The sequence below is a fragment of the Hydra vulgaris genome, chromosome 03 (genome assembly GCF_038396675.1).
Source record: "Hydra vulgaris chromosome 03, alternate assembly HydraT2T_AEP".
NCBI lineage: Eukaryota > Metazoa > Cnidaria > Hydrozoa > Anthoathecata > Hydridae > Hydra > Hydra vulgaris.
The window spans coordinates 24,034,404-24,052,514 of record NC_088922.1 but is presented as its reverse complement, the minus strand read 5'-3'; the positions used below and the strand labels follow the sequence as shown (position 1 = coordinate 24,052,514).

At 27.8% G+C, this 18,111-nt stretch overlaps 1 protein-coding gene across 4 annotated transcripts in view; it reads left to right on the top strand.

The window, feature by feature from the left end:
- The window catches only part of LOC100198226 (inositol hexakisphosphate and diphosphoinositol-pentakisphosphate kinase 2), a 56,794-nt gene extending 47,993 nt beyond the window's left edge, over positions 1 to 8,801 (top strand). For 2 of the 4 annotated variants that reach the window (XM_065792715.1, XM_065792714.1), the window contains 3 exons: positions 2,152 to 2,288; positions 8,454 to 8,552; positions 8,640 to 8,801. In XM_065792715.1, coding sequence (XP_065648787.1) covers positions 2,152 to 2,288; positions 8,454 to 8,552; positions 8,640 to 8,788 — 385 coding nt within the window. In that variant the 3' untranslated portion in view covers positions 8,789 to 8,801. Of the gene's footprint in view, positions 1 to 388; positions 527 to 2,151; positions 2,289 to 8,453; positions 8,553 to 8,639 lie in introns of all 4 variants that reach the window. The other 2 variants (XR_010637468.1, XM_065792713.1) reach the window with 2 other exon arrangements.
- The last annotated feature ends 9,310 nt before the right edge of the window (positions 8,802 to 18,111 follow it).

Sequence of the window (18,111 nt, the reverse complement as noted above, 5' to 3'; positions counted from 1 at the left end):
TTACATCAAGTAACATTACTTTTGATGATTGTTTAATAATAAATAAATTTTAAATGTTTAATTTATAAAAGAGTATGCATAATATTTTTTATTTATATTTTTAAATATGATTTAAATAAATGTGCCTACTGCAAACAATTGTTATAAGTAATTTGTCACTTGATTTAAAAGCGTTTCATGTAATAAATTTATCAAAATATTATAAGAAAAGTTTCAAATTAAATGTAGTTTAACCAGTTTGCTGCTAACTCCAAGAATACTTGTAGAAAGTTTGAAAACTTGTCACGAGTTAGCCAGCTAGGAGTAAACTTGTAGTTCTACTAACTTATTTCAAATAATATTTGAACCAGATTGACTATGTTAATTCATATAAATTCTTTTGTTTTAGCTTCACAGTTGATTTTCAGAATAATTTACAAACAAGCTTGTACTTTAAAATTACTCAGGAATCTAGGGATATCAGGAGTCTGGAATCTTATTTAAATGTGGATAAAGATAGAAAAAGTTTAAAACAGATAAAAGTAAAGTATATATATTTTTTCATTTTTCTTTCATGAAAAGTTTAGTGTAAACCTATTCTTTTGAATGTCTTTTCATTCTGTGATATTGAAGACAAGTATTAGGTTATTGCTGCTGATTCAAGGAACAATTATACCCAATAATGCTGAAATCTCTCTAAACATAAGCAAGGAAATCTATCTAATCCGTATTTGCACCTAAGGCAGTAAGCATTGAACTCAAATATATCAAAGAGATAATGAGCTACTAGCTAATTGTCTTTTTTAGGCAGTTACAATGAAACCATTTAATTGCCTGATATACTCCTGACATGCCTTGATTGTAATCTCGAATAATGTTGGGCTGCATTTTTTTCTTACCTTTTTTGTTTGTCACTTCAACCATCTTTAACCAATGCATGCTGCTAATCATTAGCACTTTGCTTTTATTTTTCCATTTAGCAACCACTGCACCTTCCATGTTTCTGCTCATGATGTCTACCTATTTCACTTTAGCTTTTGTGTATTCTTTTGTATTTGACTTCTTAGCACACCACTTACGTATGTTTTTTGATTTATTGTGTGCTAATTTAAAGAAAGTGTTAAAGTTATTGGTATACAGTAATATTTTCCCATAAAGTTCTCCATTTAATCTAAAATAACAGCTCCCGTTTAGCAAGACCTATATATAAATGAGTGTAACATTAGTTAGTAAAATGTGTAAAAATTTGGAGTGAATTAAAAATGTTTTCCAATAAAGTTGTAGTTAATAAGAAATATAAACTTAGATCTTAGTTTGAACACACAACAATTCAGAATTAAGAAAAATAAATATAAATTACTTTTCCTAGCCATGATTACTGCTAAGCATGTCCAAAAAAATTTAAGTATTAGTCGAAATGCATCCAGTAATCTGTATTGCTATATACTGCAATGAATTTTTATTGAATTTCTTTAAAAAAATTGATTATACTCGTAACTTCGTAATTAAGAGAAAAATTTCAGTACTCGTAACTTAGTACTTAAGAGAAAAATCTCAGTACCAAAGTACAAGTATACTCATAGTGTTTATTTTTTGTCCATTATATTCAACATTCAAGTTTGCAAAAAAATTATATTTGATTTAAAAGATGATTTTGATTGAAATATTAATATCTAGCCTTGGCGGTAAGATTGAATCCACACATACCAACCTCAGCTGAAATTTTTCATCGCAGGTTCTACGGCTTAGTAACAAAATAGCGCCTGGCTAAAAACAGCTAGGCTGCAAACTAGTTAAAAGTGTTTCTTATTTAAAAGTGTTCATGTAATATAAACACTTTAGTTAAAATCAACTGTTTGAAGTTGGTTCCAACATTTTAAACAATTTTTTCAGCGCATTAAATGTTTTAAATAGTCAAAGCATCTAAAAAGCAGTCAAATTTCTTAAATTTGTTATATTCAATGCATATATATATTTTTTTGACCACAGCTGTTTAGATTTTTTGACTATTAAAACATTTAAGTAATGCACTAAAAAATATTTAATTATGTTAAATATAACTTTGAATTGTTATGATAGTTCCTTTGACAATGCAGCATGGTCAGAAATATCGTGCAATTGCATGCCATTTCTATTCAAGTCTGCAGTAAATAATTTTTTAAAATTTTTTAGTGCCGGTGAAAAATGTCCTGATAATAATGAAGCAGTTAAAAGATTGCAGCAGGAATCCAATGCAAATAATTATGCTTCTAAAAGGTCCTTTAATGAAGATCTTAATTTGCTGGTGGAAACTCAAAATGAGCAAACTGGTAAGTTGAAAGCTGAGTAATCAAGTTCACCTTTTTTTTTTATTATCAATTAATTTAATATCTAAAGTTTGTTGTTTGCAGTATGTGAATTTTTTTCTGTGACAGCTTAGGTTTTGCAGTAATTGGTGAGTTTTTACACAAATAAAACTTAGTTGTTTTCTACCAATAATTATTTCTATATTTAGTATTCCAGTAATGATGAATGGCAGCACTCTTATTGAGTCCTCTTATTTTCTTGGATTATATTTTACTATTGATCTCTCATGAAAACTATCCATTGCAAAGTTAGCATCTGCTAAATTTTTCAAGTCTTCTGTCAACCATTTTATTTTTCTTTAACTTTCTTTGTTACTTTCTGTTAACTGCTTACTTAAATGATGGATGCTTGCTGCTTTGTTGGGATTGAGTTAACAGAAACAATAGAAGTTCTTAATAGTTTGAGTCATTATGGGATTGATGGCAACATTTTATGACTACTAAAATGACGCTCTCTTATGTTGTTAATCTCTTTTAGTTCTCTTAGTAAAATGTACTAATAGTTAGAAAATAATTTCTTTACAACTTAGAAACTAATTAATATAAATGTAGGTATCTATCAAAATGTTTTTATAAACTGTAATGGCCTATACTTTTAATAATTAGTTTTTATGATTATAACAAAATTGTTTTATAGAGTAAAATTAGTGCAAACCGATCACATTATTTTTCTGATCAATGATCAAAATAATGAAATAAAACTGGATTAAATAATAATTTTTTAAAAATAAAAACACATTGTTATTTTCTTGCTTTTTTTATATAAACTTTGAAATTTTTAAATGTTGGATTTTTTTTTTTGATTTGCGAGAATTATTTAACAAAATAATAAACTTTAACACAAATTCTTTAAAGAAAATTTGATTTTAATTTCGTTGCATACGTTTTTGGTGTTAATGTTAAGATGAAATTCAAATCTTTTCTCACAAAATATTTATAACTACCTATAAAGAATATAATTAATTAGTTATAAAGAATATAATTAATTAACTATAAAGAATATAATTAATTAGTTATAAAGAATATAATTAATTAACTATAAAGAATATAATTAATTAGTTATAAAGAATATAATTAATTAACTATAAAGAATATAATTAATTAGTTATAAAGAATATAATTAATTAACTATAAAGAATATAATTAATTAGTTATAAAGAATATAATTAATTAACTATAAAGAATATGATTAATTAGTTATAAAGAATATAATTAATTAGTTATAAAGAATATAATTAGTTATAAAGAATATAATTAATTAATCATAAAGAATATAATTAATATTCTTGATAGTTAAAATGTCTAAAAATTAATATTGTCTTATAAGTAGCAATTAGATTTTAAAAATTGATGCCAAACAATTAGTGGTAGTCATAATTGACCACTAGATAAACATTCAACTCGTGTCACTTGAGCAATGGTAATGCTGTTGTAAAATAGTATAATAATAATTTTTTCCGGCTCATTCCACTTACATTCTTTAGAACAGAGGTGACTATTTAATTAATATAATAATTGCTTTATAGATTTTGAAAATTCTCTTTTATTGCTCAAACATGCATATTAGTGGTAAGTGTTTTGCCTTCATCGACTTCTGAACCAACCACAGCAGTTTTTTGCTTTACGTATACCAGCTTTGATGTTTGACAAGTGTAAAGTATTAGAAGTAAATAATTTATTCATTAAACAATCATGAGGATTTTAGTTTAAGTTTAATTTATGAAACCCAACAAAAATATCTTTCTAAGTTTTGTGGAGAAGTTTTGTCAGACATTTACAATTCTAAAACTACAGCAGATAAGTTATAAGTTAATAGTAGGGGAGAATTAGTGTAAAACTACGGTCGAACCCGAACAAAAATGGTATAAAGCTGAAATTTTGCAGAGAGAAAGTTAACAGTCTCTGAATGAGTGTAAAAAAAAATCCTTGTTGATTACACTGCAGAAACTTTTTTACAAAAAAAGGGTCAATTTTGCCAGCAATAAAATATCATAAACTATATATTGTTAGAAGATTTTATGCTGATCAATATTAATATAAGAACTATGACTTGAAAAAAATTATTTTTAAAGTTATTTACGTTTAAAAAGTTTACAAGCGTAAAATACTATATTTTTTGTTTTCAATAACATAAATAAACATAATAACTTTAGTGTGTGCAAAACTTTAAATAGGAAAAAAAGTGTGAAAAGTAGTATATATTGTTTTAAAATAACTTTGATACTTAAATGTAAATTTCTTTTAAATTAGATTTCTGATGTCTTAACTTTCTTAAAACAAACCATCAAATAAATTTCTCTCATTTTTAATATCATCACAAATCTTAAAAAAGTAAAACAATTGTATCACAAAAACGACTAATATTTTAATAAGATTATGTGCATTTAATATATTTAAACAATATAATTTGCAGTTTTATTACTGCAGTCTTGCCCATGACAGCCACCACATTCAGGCATGCATTTTAATCCTTTTTTAATCTTCTTGCAAGTACATACATTAGTTCCGCTCATATAGCACATATTTTTTGACAAAGTTTTACAACCGCAGCAAATCACTTTTAATATATTGGGTGGTGCCACATCTTTTTCTGTTGGTATTGGAAGAAGACAACCACTATCTAATTTCCATCCCCATTCTTTTGGATCCAAGTTGAAAGATTCATCTAGCATTTTCCATTTAATAACCTTGAGATGACCTCTAACTCCATGAAAATAAACATCACGATCTGTGGGTGGTAACTTTTCTGCCTTTATAATTCTTTCTCAAACCATTTGTTTCAAATAGCTAAGAATTAATACCATAAAAATATAACATTTTTCAATCTAAATCGTTTTTTTCTTTTATAGCTGACGTAGGTCTCAACAATTTCTAGAAACCTCATACCTTTGTTCCAAAGAACTCTGTGGAGTAAGGAACCTCTATCAAGAACATATTTGCACAAACTAACGTTTGTACTATTTTATTTGTTGTCAGGAAGAATCACTTTGTGCAAAGATGATTTGTTTGCTTTTAGCATTAGGTTATTTTTAAATAATGATTGTGGGAGAAACGAGTAAGCTCATAATCAAAGTATAGTTTAATGTCGTCCCCTCATTCTGCAATTGCTGCAAGCATATTAAAAAGGAGTGTTTAATCAACACAATTAGCTTGTTTGTCTAGTTATAGTCTATTGGTCAAAACATTCACACACAAAATTATTTTTTTAAACTTTGCTTCATTGACCCGCGAGACAAATCTAGTCACCATTGGCAAGATCTTCACCATTGACTGGCATAACACCCGTAGATAATGAATATACATTTCTATCATCAGTATTAAATGGACTTCTTACAGCAAACCAGCCATAAAACAACTCGCAATGTTCATTATCACTTACTAATCTTTTAATACCCATTTCTTTATTGTTTTTCATAACTCCGATGTCAAATCCAGATAACTTATGTATTGCTTTATAAACACTTGCAGAATAACAGATGCTCATTGTCCATAGGTCGCGTACACTTTCATCAAATCCTCTACCCCCTAATTAAACCACCATAGCATTTTAAATAACGCATCAAGGTCTGCTGAATTACATGATCAGAAGATAAGTCAGCCCAATGCTTTGCAGATCAGTGCACTGCGTGACGGACATGTAAAAATTGTTGGTGTAACCAAGGATTTGTTTCTGAAAGATATTGCATTTCTTGCAAGTTTAACCTGGAACACTTGGCATAGTTTGAATGTCCTGATGCAGCAAATAAATTTTGCATTTTTGAGATTGTTTAAAAATGCAAATGCCAGTTACAAGTTCTCTCTGCAACTAAAAATTCCTTTATGATACCAATATAGTATATGTATAAGATCCAAAGTATTGCAGTGCGTGATTCATATAACTTCTTTTCCGTGTAGGTTAATATGGAACATATAATATTTTTTAAAGCATCTGTATTACTAAGTCTGATTAACTCTTCCAAGTGAATTTAAGTCCGGATATATCTAGTTTTGATTTTTCAACTAAAATATATATAATATGACAAATCAATACATTCTGGACCAACATGTTGCAACAGCTTTTATATTAAGCATATTTTATCGTATCTTCTAAGTAAACTTGCTCTAAAACCTCTTCCAGGCCAGTTCTTGCCATTAGTTTTCCTATGCTTCCGACAAAGCTCATCATTGTGTAAAATCCTCTGAGTGGACATACTATATTGAGATTCTGATCTTTTATAACACCAAGCGCTTTCTGCCATAAAGGCTGATCAAGCGTAACGCAGGGAGTAACTATTTTATATTTATTGACTTCATCAATAATAAACAGTGTAGAATATATGCATGTTTCATCTGAAGAATTTAAGTCAACAATAGGTAAAAACTTGATGGACGCTTTTTCATAAGTTGTTGTTGATTGTAATGTAGTATGCATCATATAACCTGACCAATTTTGGCGATGATTATTTTTTAAACCAAAAAACCATGCCACACACCAAATAAGAACAAGATTCATTTTGACTAGTACTGTTGTACCATTATGCGTGTTTTGTCGCAACTGATCTTTAAAATAACTAAAAATGTGCAACATAACTTATGTTTTCTTGTCCTAAACTTTTTTTAATAACAAACAATTTTATTTTTCAATTATACAACCAAACATGTTTGATTCTATAAATAAATAATTAGAAATGAATCAGCAAAACGTCATTAATAAATATGATTTATTATATGCAAACTGAAGTTTTAACAAACTGAGCGAAAAATCTTCATTGTATGATTGTATATGTCAAACAAATTTTAACCTGCATAGTTCATTCATACTCCGTTCTTCGCTTAATCGAAACAATCTTTTAAGACCTTTTCCATATACTTTGACGTAATTTTCTTTGTTAAAGCCAAGCTAGCACAATACACAAACGGCATCCATTATTTTCTTTTTTCAAGTGTAAAGACTTTTACTACATACAACGTTTAAATTATAAGTTTTACGTGTTAATCAGGCGCAAACTTTTTTCGTAGTAAAACTAAATTTTTCCATTAATACGAAAATGTTTCATTAAAAACATTTGTTAAGTAAGAAATTATCTTTTGAAAATAAAAAATCTAAAGTTTTTATTTGTGTGGCTTAAACTTTTAATGCTTCTACACTTTTCAAACGTAAAAAATTTTCAAAATTCATTGATCTTATATTAATATTAATCAGCATGAAATTTTTTTATATATAGTTTATGATATTTTAGCTCTGTCAAAGTTGGCCCATTTTTTGCCCCAAATCGCCTAAAATGGGATGTTCCTGTAGCGCAATTAGCAGGGCTTTTTTTTACGCTCATCCAGCGACTGTCTACTTCCTCTACGCAAAGTTTCAGCTTTATATTTGTTTTTCTCAGGGTCAACTCGTATTTTCTTTGACTATAAACTGCAGTTTGTTCTACTATTGTTTCAGTTTACCATTTTTCAAATAATTTATTCATGTGATTGCACATTGATAAATATTATTTATCGAAGTGTGATAAATTTTTCTGTTGAAAATACTGTGAAAAATCGATGTACAAGGCAAGCAAAAAAGAATAGCTACCCGAATTATAATACCTTGCTTATAAAGATGCAAAAAGAAAAGACAGAGAATGAAGACAGAAGAGAGAAGATGATGATGGGAGAGGATGAAGACAGAGGTGACAGATGACAGGAGAAGGTAGAAGAGGATGATGACAGGTGAGAAGAGAGGATGCAGACAGAATAACAACATTAACTTAAAGTTTTTACTACATTTGCTTGCAGCCAAAAGTAATAAAGTTTTAATTTAGTAAGTAGTAATGATCTGGTGCGAGAATCCAAATTGCAACACTTGGCCCTACAACAATATATGTTTGCCTAAGTATTTTGTAATGGGCTCTGAATTTTCGTTGTAAAGAATGCAAAACTTCAATCTATTTTTATATTTGTATTTTTTTTTTTTTTTAAATCTTATCTTTAAAAAAAATAATTTTAAAAAACAGTTTTGATTTTTATTGCTTGTTGCTCGGTTTTTATTGTTTTGCAATCGCTTTGCACCAATTTTACAATAAATTGCTTTTGAAAAAGTTAAATATAGTTTACGTTAGTTACCAGTCGCAATTATTATTAAAGCAATTGACGACTTTATTCGTTTAGCCATACTCGAAATAAATGCAAAATCTCTCGTACCTGATATATGTTTCGAAGGAGTTAAGAAAAAAAAGTCTTTTTCATATAATGGAAATTTACAGCAAAGTAAGTTGATGTTCTTAGTTATGAAAATGCATTCTTTTTTATTTTTTTAATTTTAGTTAATGATGAATTTTAAATTCTTTTCTTTAGAGACGTTTGAAATGCCCCCGACATTAAACTCTTTACATAAGCTACACAACTGTTTGCGTCTAAAACAAGTAAATTCTTTCATTGATCAATTGACTACTGGTTGTACACATAATCCAAGGTTATCAATGGTTTATGAATTTCCGTCCTGAGTTTCAACTTTTTTTAGAAATTTTACTTAATCGGTTAAAATTATTTACGAAAATCTTGTCCGTCCCTTTTTTATTCGATAGAAAATTACTTTCTTTTTTTGGAAGTCATTGCATTTTTTATACTATTTATTTCTTCTTATTTCTTTCAGATATTTTTTATATAAATAAGGATATTTTGTTTATACTTGTTAATGTATAAAATTTTACTTTAATTCTGGATTATTTTTAAATATGTCTAAAGTTTTAAAAATAAAATATCTTTGACTCTAAAACGTATTTTTAAATGCAATTTTTTTGGGTTATATAATTAAAATGTCAAAGTTTTTACTAGTATATACCAGTGACGAATCCAGGGGGATTAGTGGGATGCCTTTTTTTTTTTTTTTAGGGCACACAAATTGATACAAAATACAAAAATATTTCAACATCCTTAACCCCCACCCCCTCCAACACCAAAAATTCCTGGATTCGTCACTGGTATGTACCCATTTTTTTAAACATTTTTATTTAATTAAAACCAAAACGTTATTTGGTTTTAAAAGTATAGAATAAATACGACAAAATTATTGTTTATATGTTGTTAAATGTTTATAAAATAGATTTTGTATTTAAATTTTTAAAATACTGAAACTTATTGATTTTTTTCTTTAAAAAACTGATACTTGGAAACAAATCGAAACAAAAGTAAAGTTTTAGAGCAACAACAAAAAATCTCTTTATTTTTAAAATCGCATATGATGAGATGTGTGTATATAACTTTTTTTAGTTGTAACAGAAATAGAATAAACTTTGATAATAGTTAAGTCCCCCTCTTATCTAAAAGCCCCAATAATGTAATGTATTACATCATTGGATGAGCTCATCCGATGATGCAATGATCTCATCCGATAAGCTTCTGTCTATCAACAATTACCTGTATAATTAATTTTAAAAATAATTATAGAGGTTGAAATTCCGGAGGTCTTTTGATCCCGGGCTCAAAAGTGACAAGTCTCAAGACTTAAGATTTTAAAATACAATGAACACGCCAACACGAAAACCTTCTTTGATAATTTATTTCAGCACGGTAATACTCTCTTTGATAAATAAACCCGCACGAGTCACTTCAACTTAATTTCTGCCATAGATAATAAATTCGGGAAGTGATCTGATGTCTGTTTTGAGATGCATCTCAAAACAGACATCAGCACACTTCCCGGATTTTTTTCACTTGCGCAATACCGTAAAATGAGGTGACTTATGCCAAATTTAAAATCTTTTTTTTTTTTCAAAATTTAATTATAAATTATTAATATGTTGATATAAATTGCATTAGATGTGCATGATGTCAAAAAAATAAATATTTAAATTAAAAAAATATTTTTGACCCTTTTTTTTTTAATTTTAAGGGTAAGTCAAAGTCACCCCTATAGTGGTGGTGAATTTGGCCACCTAAAAGGATATTGTAATTATTAATTAGTCGTTTCATATTTTACATATTCAAAGATACGTGGTTATTAGGTGATATGTTTTTTTAGGCAAAAAAAAAAATCAAAAACAATAGCTTGAAACTAACTAACAAATTTATTCAAGGTTTAAATCACAAAAAAATCTTATTAATATCTAAAACTCCAAAAACTATGCAACAGTCATCAAACTATCAGTGCTAGAGTTATTCAATAAATTATCTGTAATTATTTGCTGTTCAAGAGTGGATGCTTTGGTTTTTTTTACAACAGTCATTTTTTCTTTGTCTTATTTGAATTTATAGCTGCTTGCATATCAACTACATCAATTGATGTAGTTGATATGGTTATGCAACCACATCATCAATTGACACTTTTTCTTGGGACAATTGAGACTTGATGTCGCTTTTTATTAGGGGTATATAATCATCAACCTTAGCTTCAGCTAAATGTTGTATGAAAAAATCACTGACAAGAGAACCTATTTATACAGTGACATCTTCATTTGTAAATGTTCTTTTAGGAAGTCTATCTACCACCTGTTTTCGATCAAGTGGGTATAATCCAGTTTTTCAAAAGCCTGCCTTCATACTTTCAAAACCAGGTTCTTCATTTTTTTATGAGACATTTAAGCAATGCTGGAAACTAGTCTTTTGGAAGGGAAGGAGCTTTACATCCTTTGCCACTTTGCTTCTAAGTTAATAATATTTTTCTCTAGTGAGCTTTACATTTTCTGAAAACGAAATCAAAAATTTAATATTGAAAATCAAATAATTACATTTTTTCACTTAAGTTAAAGTTAAGTTAAAGTTAAAGTTGTGGCCAAAACCACCCCATAAATTTTACTTAAAGTTTTTTTTAATTAGAAGAGTTTTAAATTTGCGACTATTATACTAAACTTATCCTATTTAAATTTGCTTTTATTTATAACAACACAACCCAGTTTCAACCAACTCACAATTTTGCAGCATATAAATTTAACAATTTTTATTGACTCTAATAAACAAAGTAAAAATTATATCAATAGTTCCCCAAACTACAATTAATTTAAGTAATAAATAAACAGAATAATATAAAAGTACAAAAGTAGTTTTTAAAAGTTAAAACTATTTTTTATAAATTAGCTAAAGTCACTAACCAAGGGCTTGCAAATACTGTCTATAACAAATTTATAAACATTTTCTTTGAACAATACAATAACACTTTCCACTTACAGAAAAATAAATAAAAATTAAATACTCCATGGATTACAAAAGGAATAAAAAAATTCTTTAAGAAAAAACAAAAATTATACAACAAATATTTAAAAAATCAAAAAAATCTTACGAGCTATAAACAATATAAAAATTATTTTGAAAAAATTATAAAAAATTTGAAAAGTTGTATTTCTCCAAACGATTACAAAAACGCAGTGGCATATTTAAAAAAACATTGGGTATTATGAACGAAATTATTGGTCAAACTAATTATTGGTAAATCTCCGATAAATTTTTTATAAATATCGCTCCAAAGCATCACAAATAAACAATTGGAACAAATCATTTAATAACTATTTTACTGACCATACTAGCTTACTTCCTGAAAATAATCTAAAGTTAGAGGAATTCGAAGAAGAAAAAAAATCATTAGAAAAAAAACAAAACTCCTGGCATCGATGATAATTCCAGCAATGTAGTAATAGATATCTTACCCTTTATAAGAAATCCTTTTTTTAATATTTTTAACTCGTCAATTTGAACAGGAGTTGTCCCAGGAAAAAAAAAATTGCGAAAATTTTACCAATATTTTAAACTGGAGACACGGCATCACTAACTAATTATAGATCTCAATTCCTTCAGTATTTTCCAAGCTTCTGGAACAAGTAATCTACAATAGACTCTAAATATCTAATAGAAAATAAAATATCAGTAGGGTTTTCTAACGAATCATTCGACGGAACATGCAATCATAGACCTCATAAACAACATCAGCTCATCTTTTGATAAAGGACAGTTTGTATTAAAAGTTTTTATTGATCTAACAAAAGCTTTCGATACGGTCAGCCATTAAATTCTGATTGAAAAAATATGGTGTAAAAAACAAAGGAATTAAATGGTTCACCAGATATTTAAATAATATGCAACAATGTGTAATAATCGACGACATTTTAAATTCAAAGCTACTAAAAATAAAATGTGATATTTTGCAGGCATCAATTCTTGCCCCCTTGTTATTCCTTAAATACATTAATGACCTTCATAAAGCCTCTACAAATCTTGATTGCATAATGTTTGCAGATGATACAAATCTGTTTTATTCATCTTCTACCTTTTTGACAAAGTCAACCTCGAGCTTCAACAACTTAAAACATGGTTCAATGCTAATAAGTTATCAATAAACGTACAAAAAACTAAATATATTTTATTTCGCTCAAAACAAAAAAAAAAGGCAATTCCATCAATTCTTCCTTCTTTAAGTATCAATTTCAACAATATTGAAAGAACCCAAACAATTAAACTTCTTGGAGTGGTTATAGACGAAAATATTTCATGGGCAGCTCACATGAAGGCTATCAACACTCAAATATCTAAAAATCTTGGTTTACTTTTCATAGCTAGACCATTTTTATCACAAAAAACTTGAAAATTCTTCACTTTTCGTTTATACATAGTCATCATACATACGTTAACATTTTTTTTTCTATTTTTTTTTGCCGTTTAATAATATTACAATAAGAAAGATCGAACATTTATGATAAATAGCCGTAGCAAGAAAAAGACATCTATTGTCTTATTGCCGACCCCCGTTTACATTGTCGCCTTCAGTTTATGTAACAAGTTAAAAACTTACAAGTTGAAAATTATATAGTAAAACACAATATATTACAAGTTTTAAATCGTATGATAAAATATATTTTTTTTTAGTTATTTATTTTTCATTTTTATAGGAAGAAAATAAGACACAAATCTAAACAAAAAAAAGTGAGTAATGACGACTTTTTTCAGTTTAATTATTTTAGGTACTAAGTTAAAAAAAATTTTTTAAGATCGAAGTTATTTTCTAATAGAAATCGTTTAGATTCTCTTTTGAATAGTTCTAGGGAGAAGTTTAGACGAGTTTTTTTTTTAACAATATTTTTTAAAAAACTTTTTCATATAAATGTTCCACGATATTGAATTTGAAATGAACTGAGTTTTAAATAATAATCTTGGAACCACAAAATTATTAGTTGAAAATTTTGTGGGGTATTTATGAGTAATTTCGGGGCAGTTCCACATCAAATCACCCAGTCCATTGAACCATGTGTCTTCCTTTTGTGTTATATTTTGACACATTATTCCTAATTATAAAAAAATATTGCATGCAAAATTTCAGCTAAAAAAGTTTGGCGGTTGTCAAGATATTGCAATTTTAATACTGACCTGGTTTCCCAAAATGACCCGGTTTTCATAAAATTCTGAAAAAACATTTTCTTTAAAATAATAAGAAATAAAAATGGCAAAAACATGAAAATGAACATATATAATGTTTTTTTGATGCTGAATTCAATAAATGTACTTAAAATGCTCAAATATAAAAAGAACATGCATAAAAATTAATAAAACAACTAGTTTCTATAAACCAACTTTGGGTTATATCTCAAAACAGCCCCATCAAAAATTTTTTTTTTTTGCTGTTAATATTTTCAGCTGTTTATAATCATACTAGGCACAAAAAATCTAACTGGAAAAACAACTAAAACATACGGAACTTTAATTTCAAAGATGTATTACTTTTTCAAGAAATTCCCAAAAGATATTTGTAAATAAAATAAAGTTAATCGTAATTTAAAAAGTTACTTAAATATACAAGATTTGTAAAGGTATCAAAGATGAAAGTTATTTTGACTGTGCTTGTAATAGTTTACAATATTGCTCCCATTTTACTTGTACTTCCTCTATTTCAGCATTTTCAAACACATAGTTTCTACCAGAACTAGAGCAAGCTTGTGGAACAGATAGTTTAATCAATATGTTGGTGTTTGGAATAAAACAGTAGTCCTCTCTTTCAGGCCAGTTAAAACAGATTGATGGACCATTTGGATGAAGAAACTTAACTTTAGCATCAACTTCTTTTAAGTTGGTTTTAGTTACAATGCCGATCCACCACTTACCATCACAGACTACAGCGACATAACTACTTAAAGTGACAGTATCAAGTTGAGATATGTCTTGTTTCTTTTTAAGATTGTGGATTATTGTATAATTAGTGTCTGTACTACACCTCTTTGCCCCAACCTTGTTATCTCCAAGATGTATAAATTGATGAAAGCTACGAGTACCAGGTAGAGTTGTTACACCAGTGTACCTTTCTTTTTGCTCTTCACGTTGCAATTGTAAGTCCAATCCCTTTATGTAAATGAAGTTAACAACTTTGATTTTATCAATACAAAATTCATACATAGCTTCTGATGTGAGAATTTGGTTTCTGTACGGTCGTTTTAAACTTTCTTGTGCTGTTAATCTTTTTACAGTACCACCAATCCCATCGCATGGTGACTTTCCGTGGGACGTGGCAAAAAAGTTCCATTCAATTTTAAGTTGACATAGATTGTAAAAGCTTTTACAATTTTTGTAGTGTCCTGCGCAACCAACAGTGAATAAATGTAATTTGGACAGATTGGAAAATTTTATTTTTAATATTGGTATGATTAGTTGGAATATTTTGTACACATAAGTTACATCATGTATAATGTCATCTGATATAAAACAGTAAGAAATATGTTTCAGTTCACCTTTATCATCTTTATAGTATATGACTAATGGATGTAAAGAACATTGTTGGGTGTTCCAATGATAGCTCTGTATTTCATCTTGGACAACAAAAGCATAATTTTCAGCAAAGTTGCCAATAATGATAATGTTTGATTGATCCATATATTGTTTCAGTTGGTTAAGGTACTGTCATTGAGAGTGAGCAATAAAAGAATGAGCTTGTAGCTTTTCAAAACAAGATGCTAATAGTTCAACAAACGTTGGAACATCAGCTGTTAAACTTAATAGTGTTGCACGGTCAGTAGTTTGCCATTGCTTGTAGTGTCAAAATCTCAAAATCATCTTCGTATTCTCCAAAAATCTCATACAAATATTTGGTGAGGGGTTCTTTACCAGGACAATCATCACACTGTGCAAGTATGCATTCTTTGTTTTCTACTGAGCAAACGGTTTTTGAAAGTAAGTCCTTATACTTTAGTCCAATATTTAAAGCATCTACTAGCAATATGGCATTTTGGTGATAAGAACAAACACAAACAAAATGTGTACCACTTGCACCTGGCAAAATGCACCACTTTGGTCTAAGTGAAGCAAACTTTGAGTTACTTATTTGTATTTCTGGATTGTTTTCTTTGTATAATAAATATAGTTCCTTTAAAATACACAAAAGCAGTTTTTTTTGTTTATGGACGTTCTTTTGAATGCTAACATAATCTTTTTTTCCATGCATAGTTCTACATAAATCACTTGAATCATAAAAAAGTTTAACAGAATCTTCTATTTCTTTTTGTAAGACTTTCTCTTTATACAAAGGTGAGATAGCCAACAATCCTTTTTTATTAAAAAGTTGTCTAGCCTTTTTTGCTTGGTATTCTGACACTGCAAAGTTATTTTGTACGTCTAATATTGACCAACTTGGGGGTGCCAGTGTTAGAAGTTGAACAATAGTTCTTTTGTCAGAACATAGAATTTTTTCTTTTATCAAGCTCATAATTTCATCAAAGTTTTCAGCCTTCTTTTTAATGTCATTTGGTTCATAACACAGTTTTGAGGGAACATTGAATTGACTTTCAGTTTTTCTAGTAAAGTTACTTACCATTTCGTTGATGCGCGCAACTTTTCGCTTTCCTTCTGAGAGTATATGTTTTGATGACTTTGAATGAGATTTTAGAGGAGATATATTAAAATTTTCAAGTTCTTCATTGATCTCCTGTCTTTTTGATTTGAATGATGATATTAGAAAATCTTCATCTTGTTTACCCTGACTTTGCTTCTCTTCTTTAAGATCTGCTTTTTTGGCAATCTTTTGCTTACAGGGTTTGTAAAGTTTCTTCCCAGGAGCAATTTTTAAGCTACTTCTCATCATGTCTTGTGACTCATTTATCGTAACTACTCTAAGATTTTCTAAAAGTAATTGAATTGTATATATAATTGCATATAGCTTTATGTATTTTGTATATAGTATAATTGTATGTATAGTTGTATATAGCTTATCTGCACAATTGTTTAAAGCATTGTTTATGTTTTGGAAAACACAAATTAAAAAAGTATATATATTAAAATACTTAAATTCCACTTTTACTTACTTGTAATTTTCTTTGTATGTATTTTGAATGGATCACAGCATGCTTTCTGCCATACAGGATACATTTTCAAATAATTTGTAGCATGTTTTTCACATAATGTTGTTAAGTTTGATAGTTCAATGTTACAGCGTAATGATATAGCTATTTTTTCTTCGTTGTCTAATGTTCCAATAACATCTTGTTGGCCTTTGCATGCATCTGATGTCATTAACCCAATAGAACACATCTTATAATAAACTACTTTGCATAAATGTATTTCCTAAAAAAAAGAGAATTCTTTTTTCCTACTTAATTTTTAGTAAAAAAAAAAATTTAATATAGAAATAATTCAAACCTTTTCAGAATCCCACTGTTGTATAATTTTTTACACTGATAGATATTGTTAATTTTCTTTATAGATATATTTATATATATATACAATTTATATATATATCAAATTGTTAATTTGTTAAAATTTGAATAAAATTTACGAATGCTGTTTTTTAACTGAACTTTTTATAAACTTTTACAAAAGTTGTCAAAATTTTAAAAACAAATGCACATCCATACCACACTAATTCAGTTTTTATATAAAACGAAACAGGATGTTTTTTTCAGTTGTTAAGTTCAAATAACTAAGTTATCATATAATTAAGACTTCCTTAAATATAACAAAATTGTTTTTTTTTTAAGGAGTCTTTTAACTAAATATAATATTTTACAGAATTCTATTTGAAAGTTTTTTAAAATAGCTTATTGAAAATTTGATACATCTTTGAAATTAAAGTTCCGTATGTTTCAGTCGTTTTTCCAGTTAGATTTTTTGTGCCTAGTAAGATTATAAACAGCTGAAAATATTAACAGCAAAAAAAAATTTTTTTTGATGGGGGTGTTTTGAGATATTGGGCCCCAAAGTTGTTTTATAGAAACTAGTTGTTTTATAAATTTTTAAGCATGTTCTTTTTATATTTTAGCATTTTAAGTACATTTATTGAATTCAGCATCAAAAAAACATTATATATGTTTATTTTCATGTTTTTGCCATTTTTATTTCTTATTATTTTAAGAAAAATGTTTTTTCAGAGTGTTATGAAAACCGGGTCATTTTAGGAAACCAGGTCAGTATTAAAATTGCAGTATCTTGTCAACCTCTCAACATTTTTAGCTAAAATTTTATATGTTAACTTTTCTTTTTAAGATGCAACAGCCAAAGAGGTTTTTAAAAAATTTTAAGACCCATGGTTCAAAATTTTCTAAATTTTGGGTGATTATGCGGAATTATTTGCTATAGATTTTTTTAGGCTTCCCATAATTGGTACTTCCCCATGCAATATTGCATCAAAAAAGATAACAATGAATAAATGAAAAATATGTAACTTTTGAAGGTTCAGTATTAGGAAATGGTTTAACTTTATATAAAATTGAGATACTTTTGGTGATTTTGTTTTCAATAGATTTAATATGATATTTCCATGATATATTTTCATCAATAATCACTCCTAGAAAGTTAACAGTTGACTCTCTTTTTATAACTGTTTTATTCATAAAGAGGTTGGGTAATTTTAAAAAAAGGTTATCTC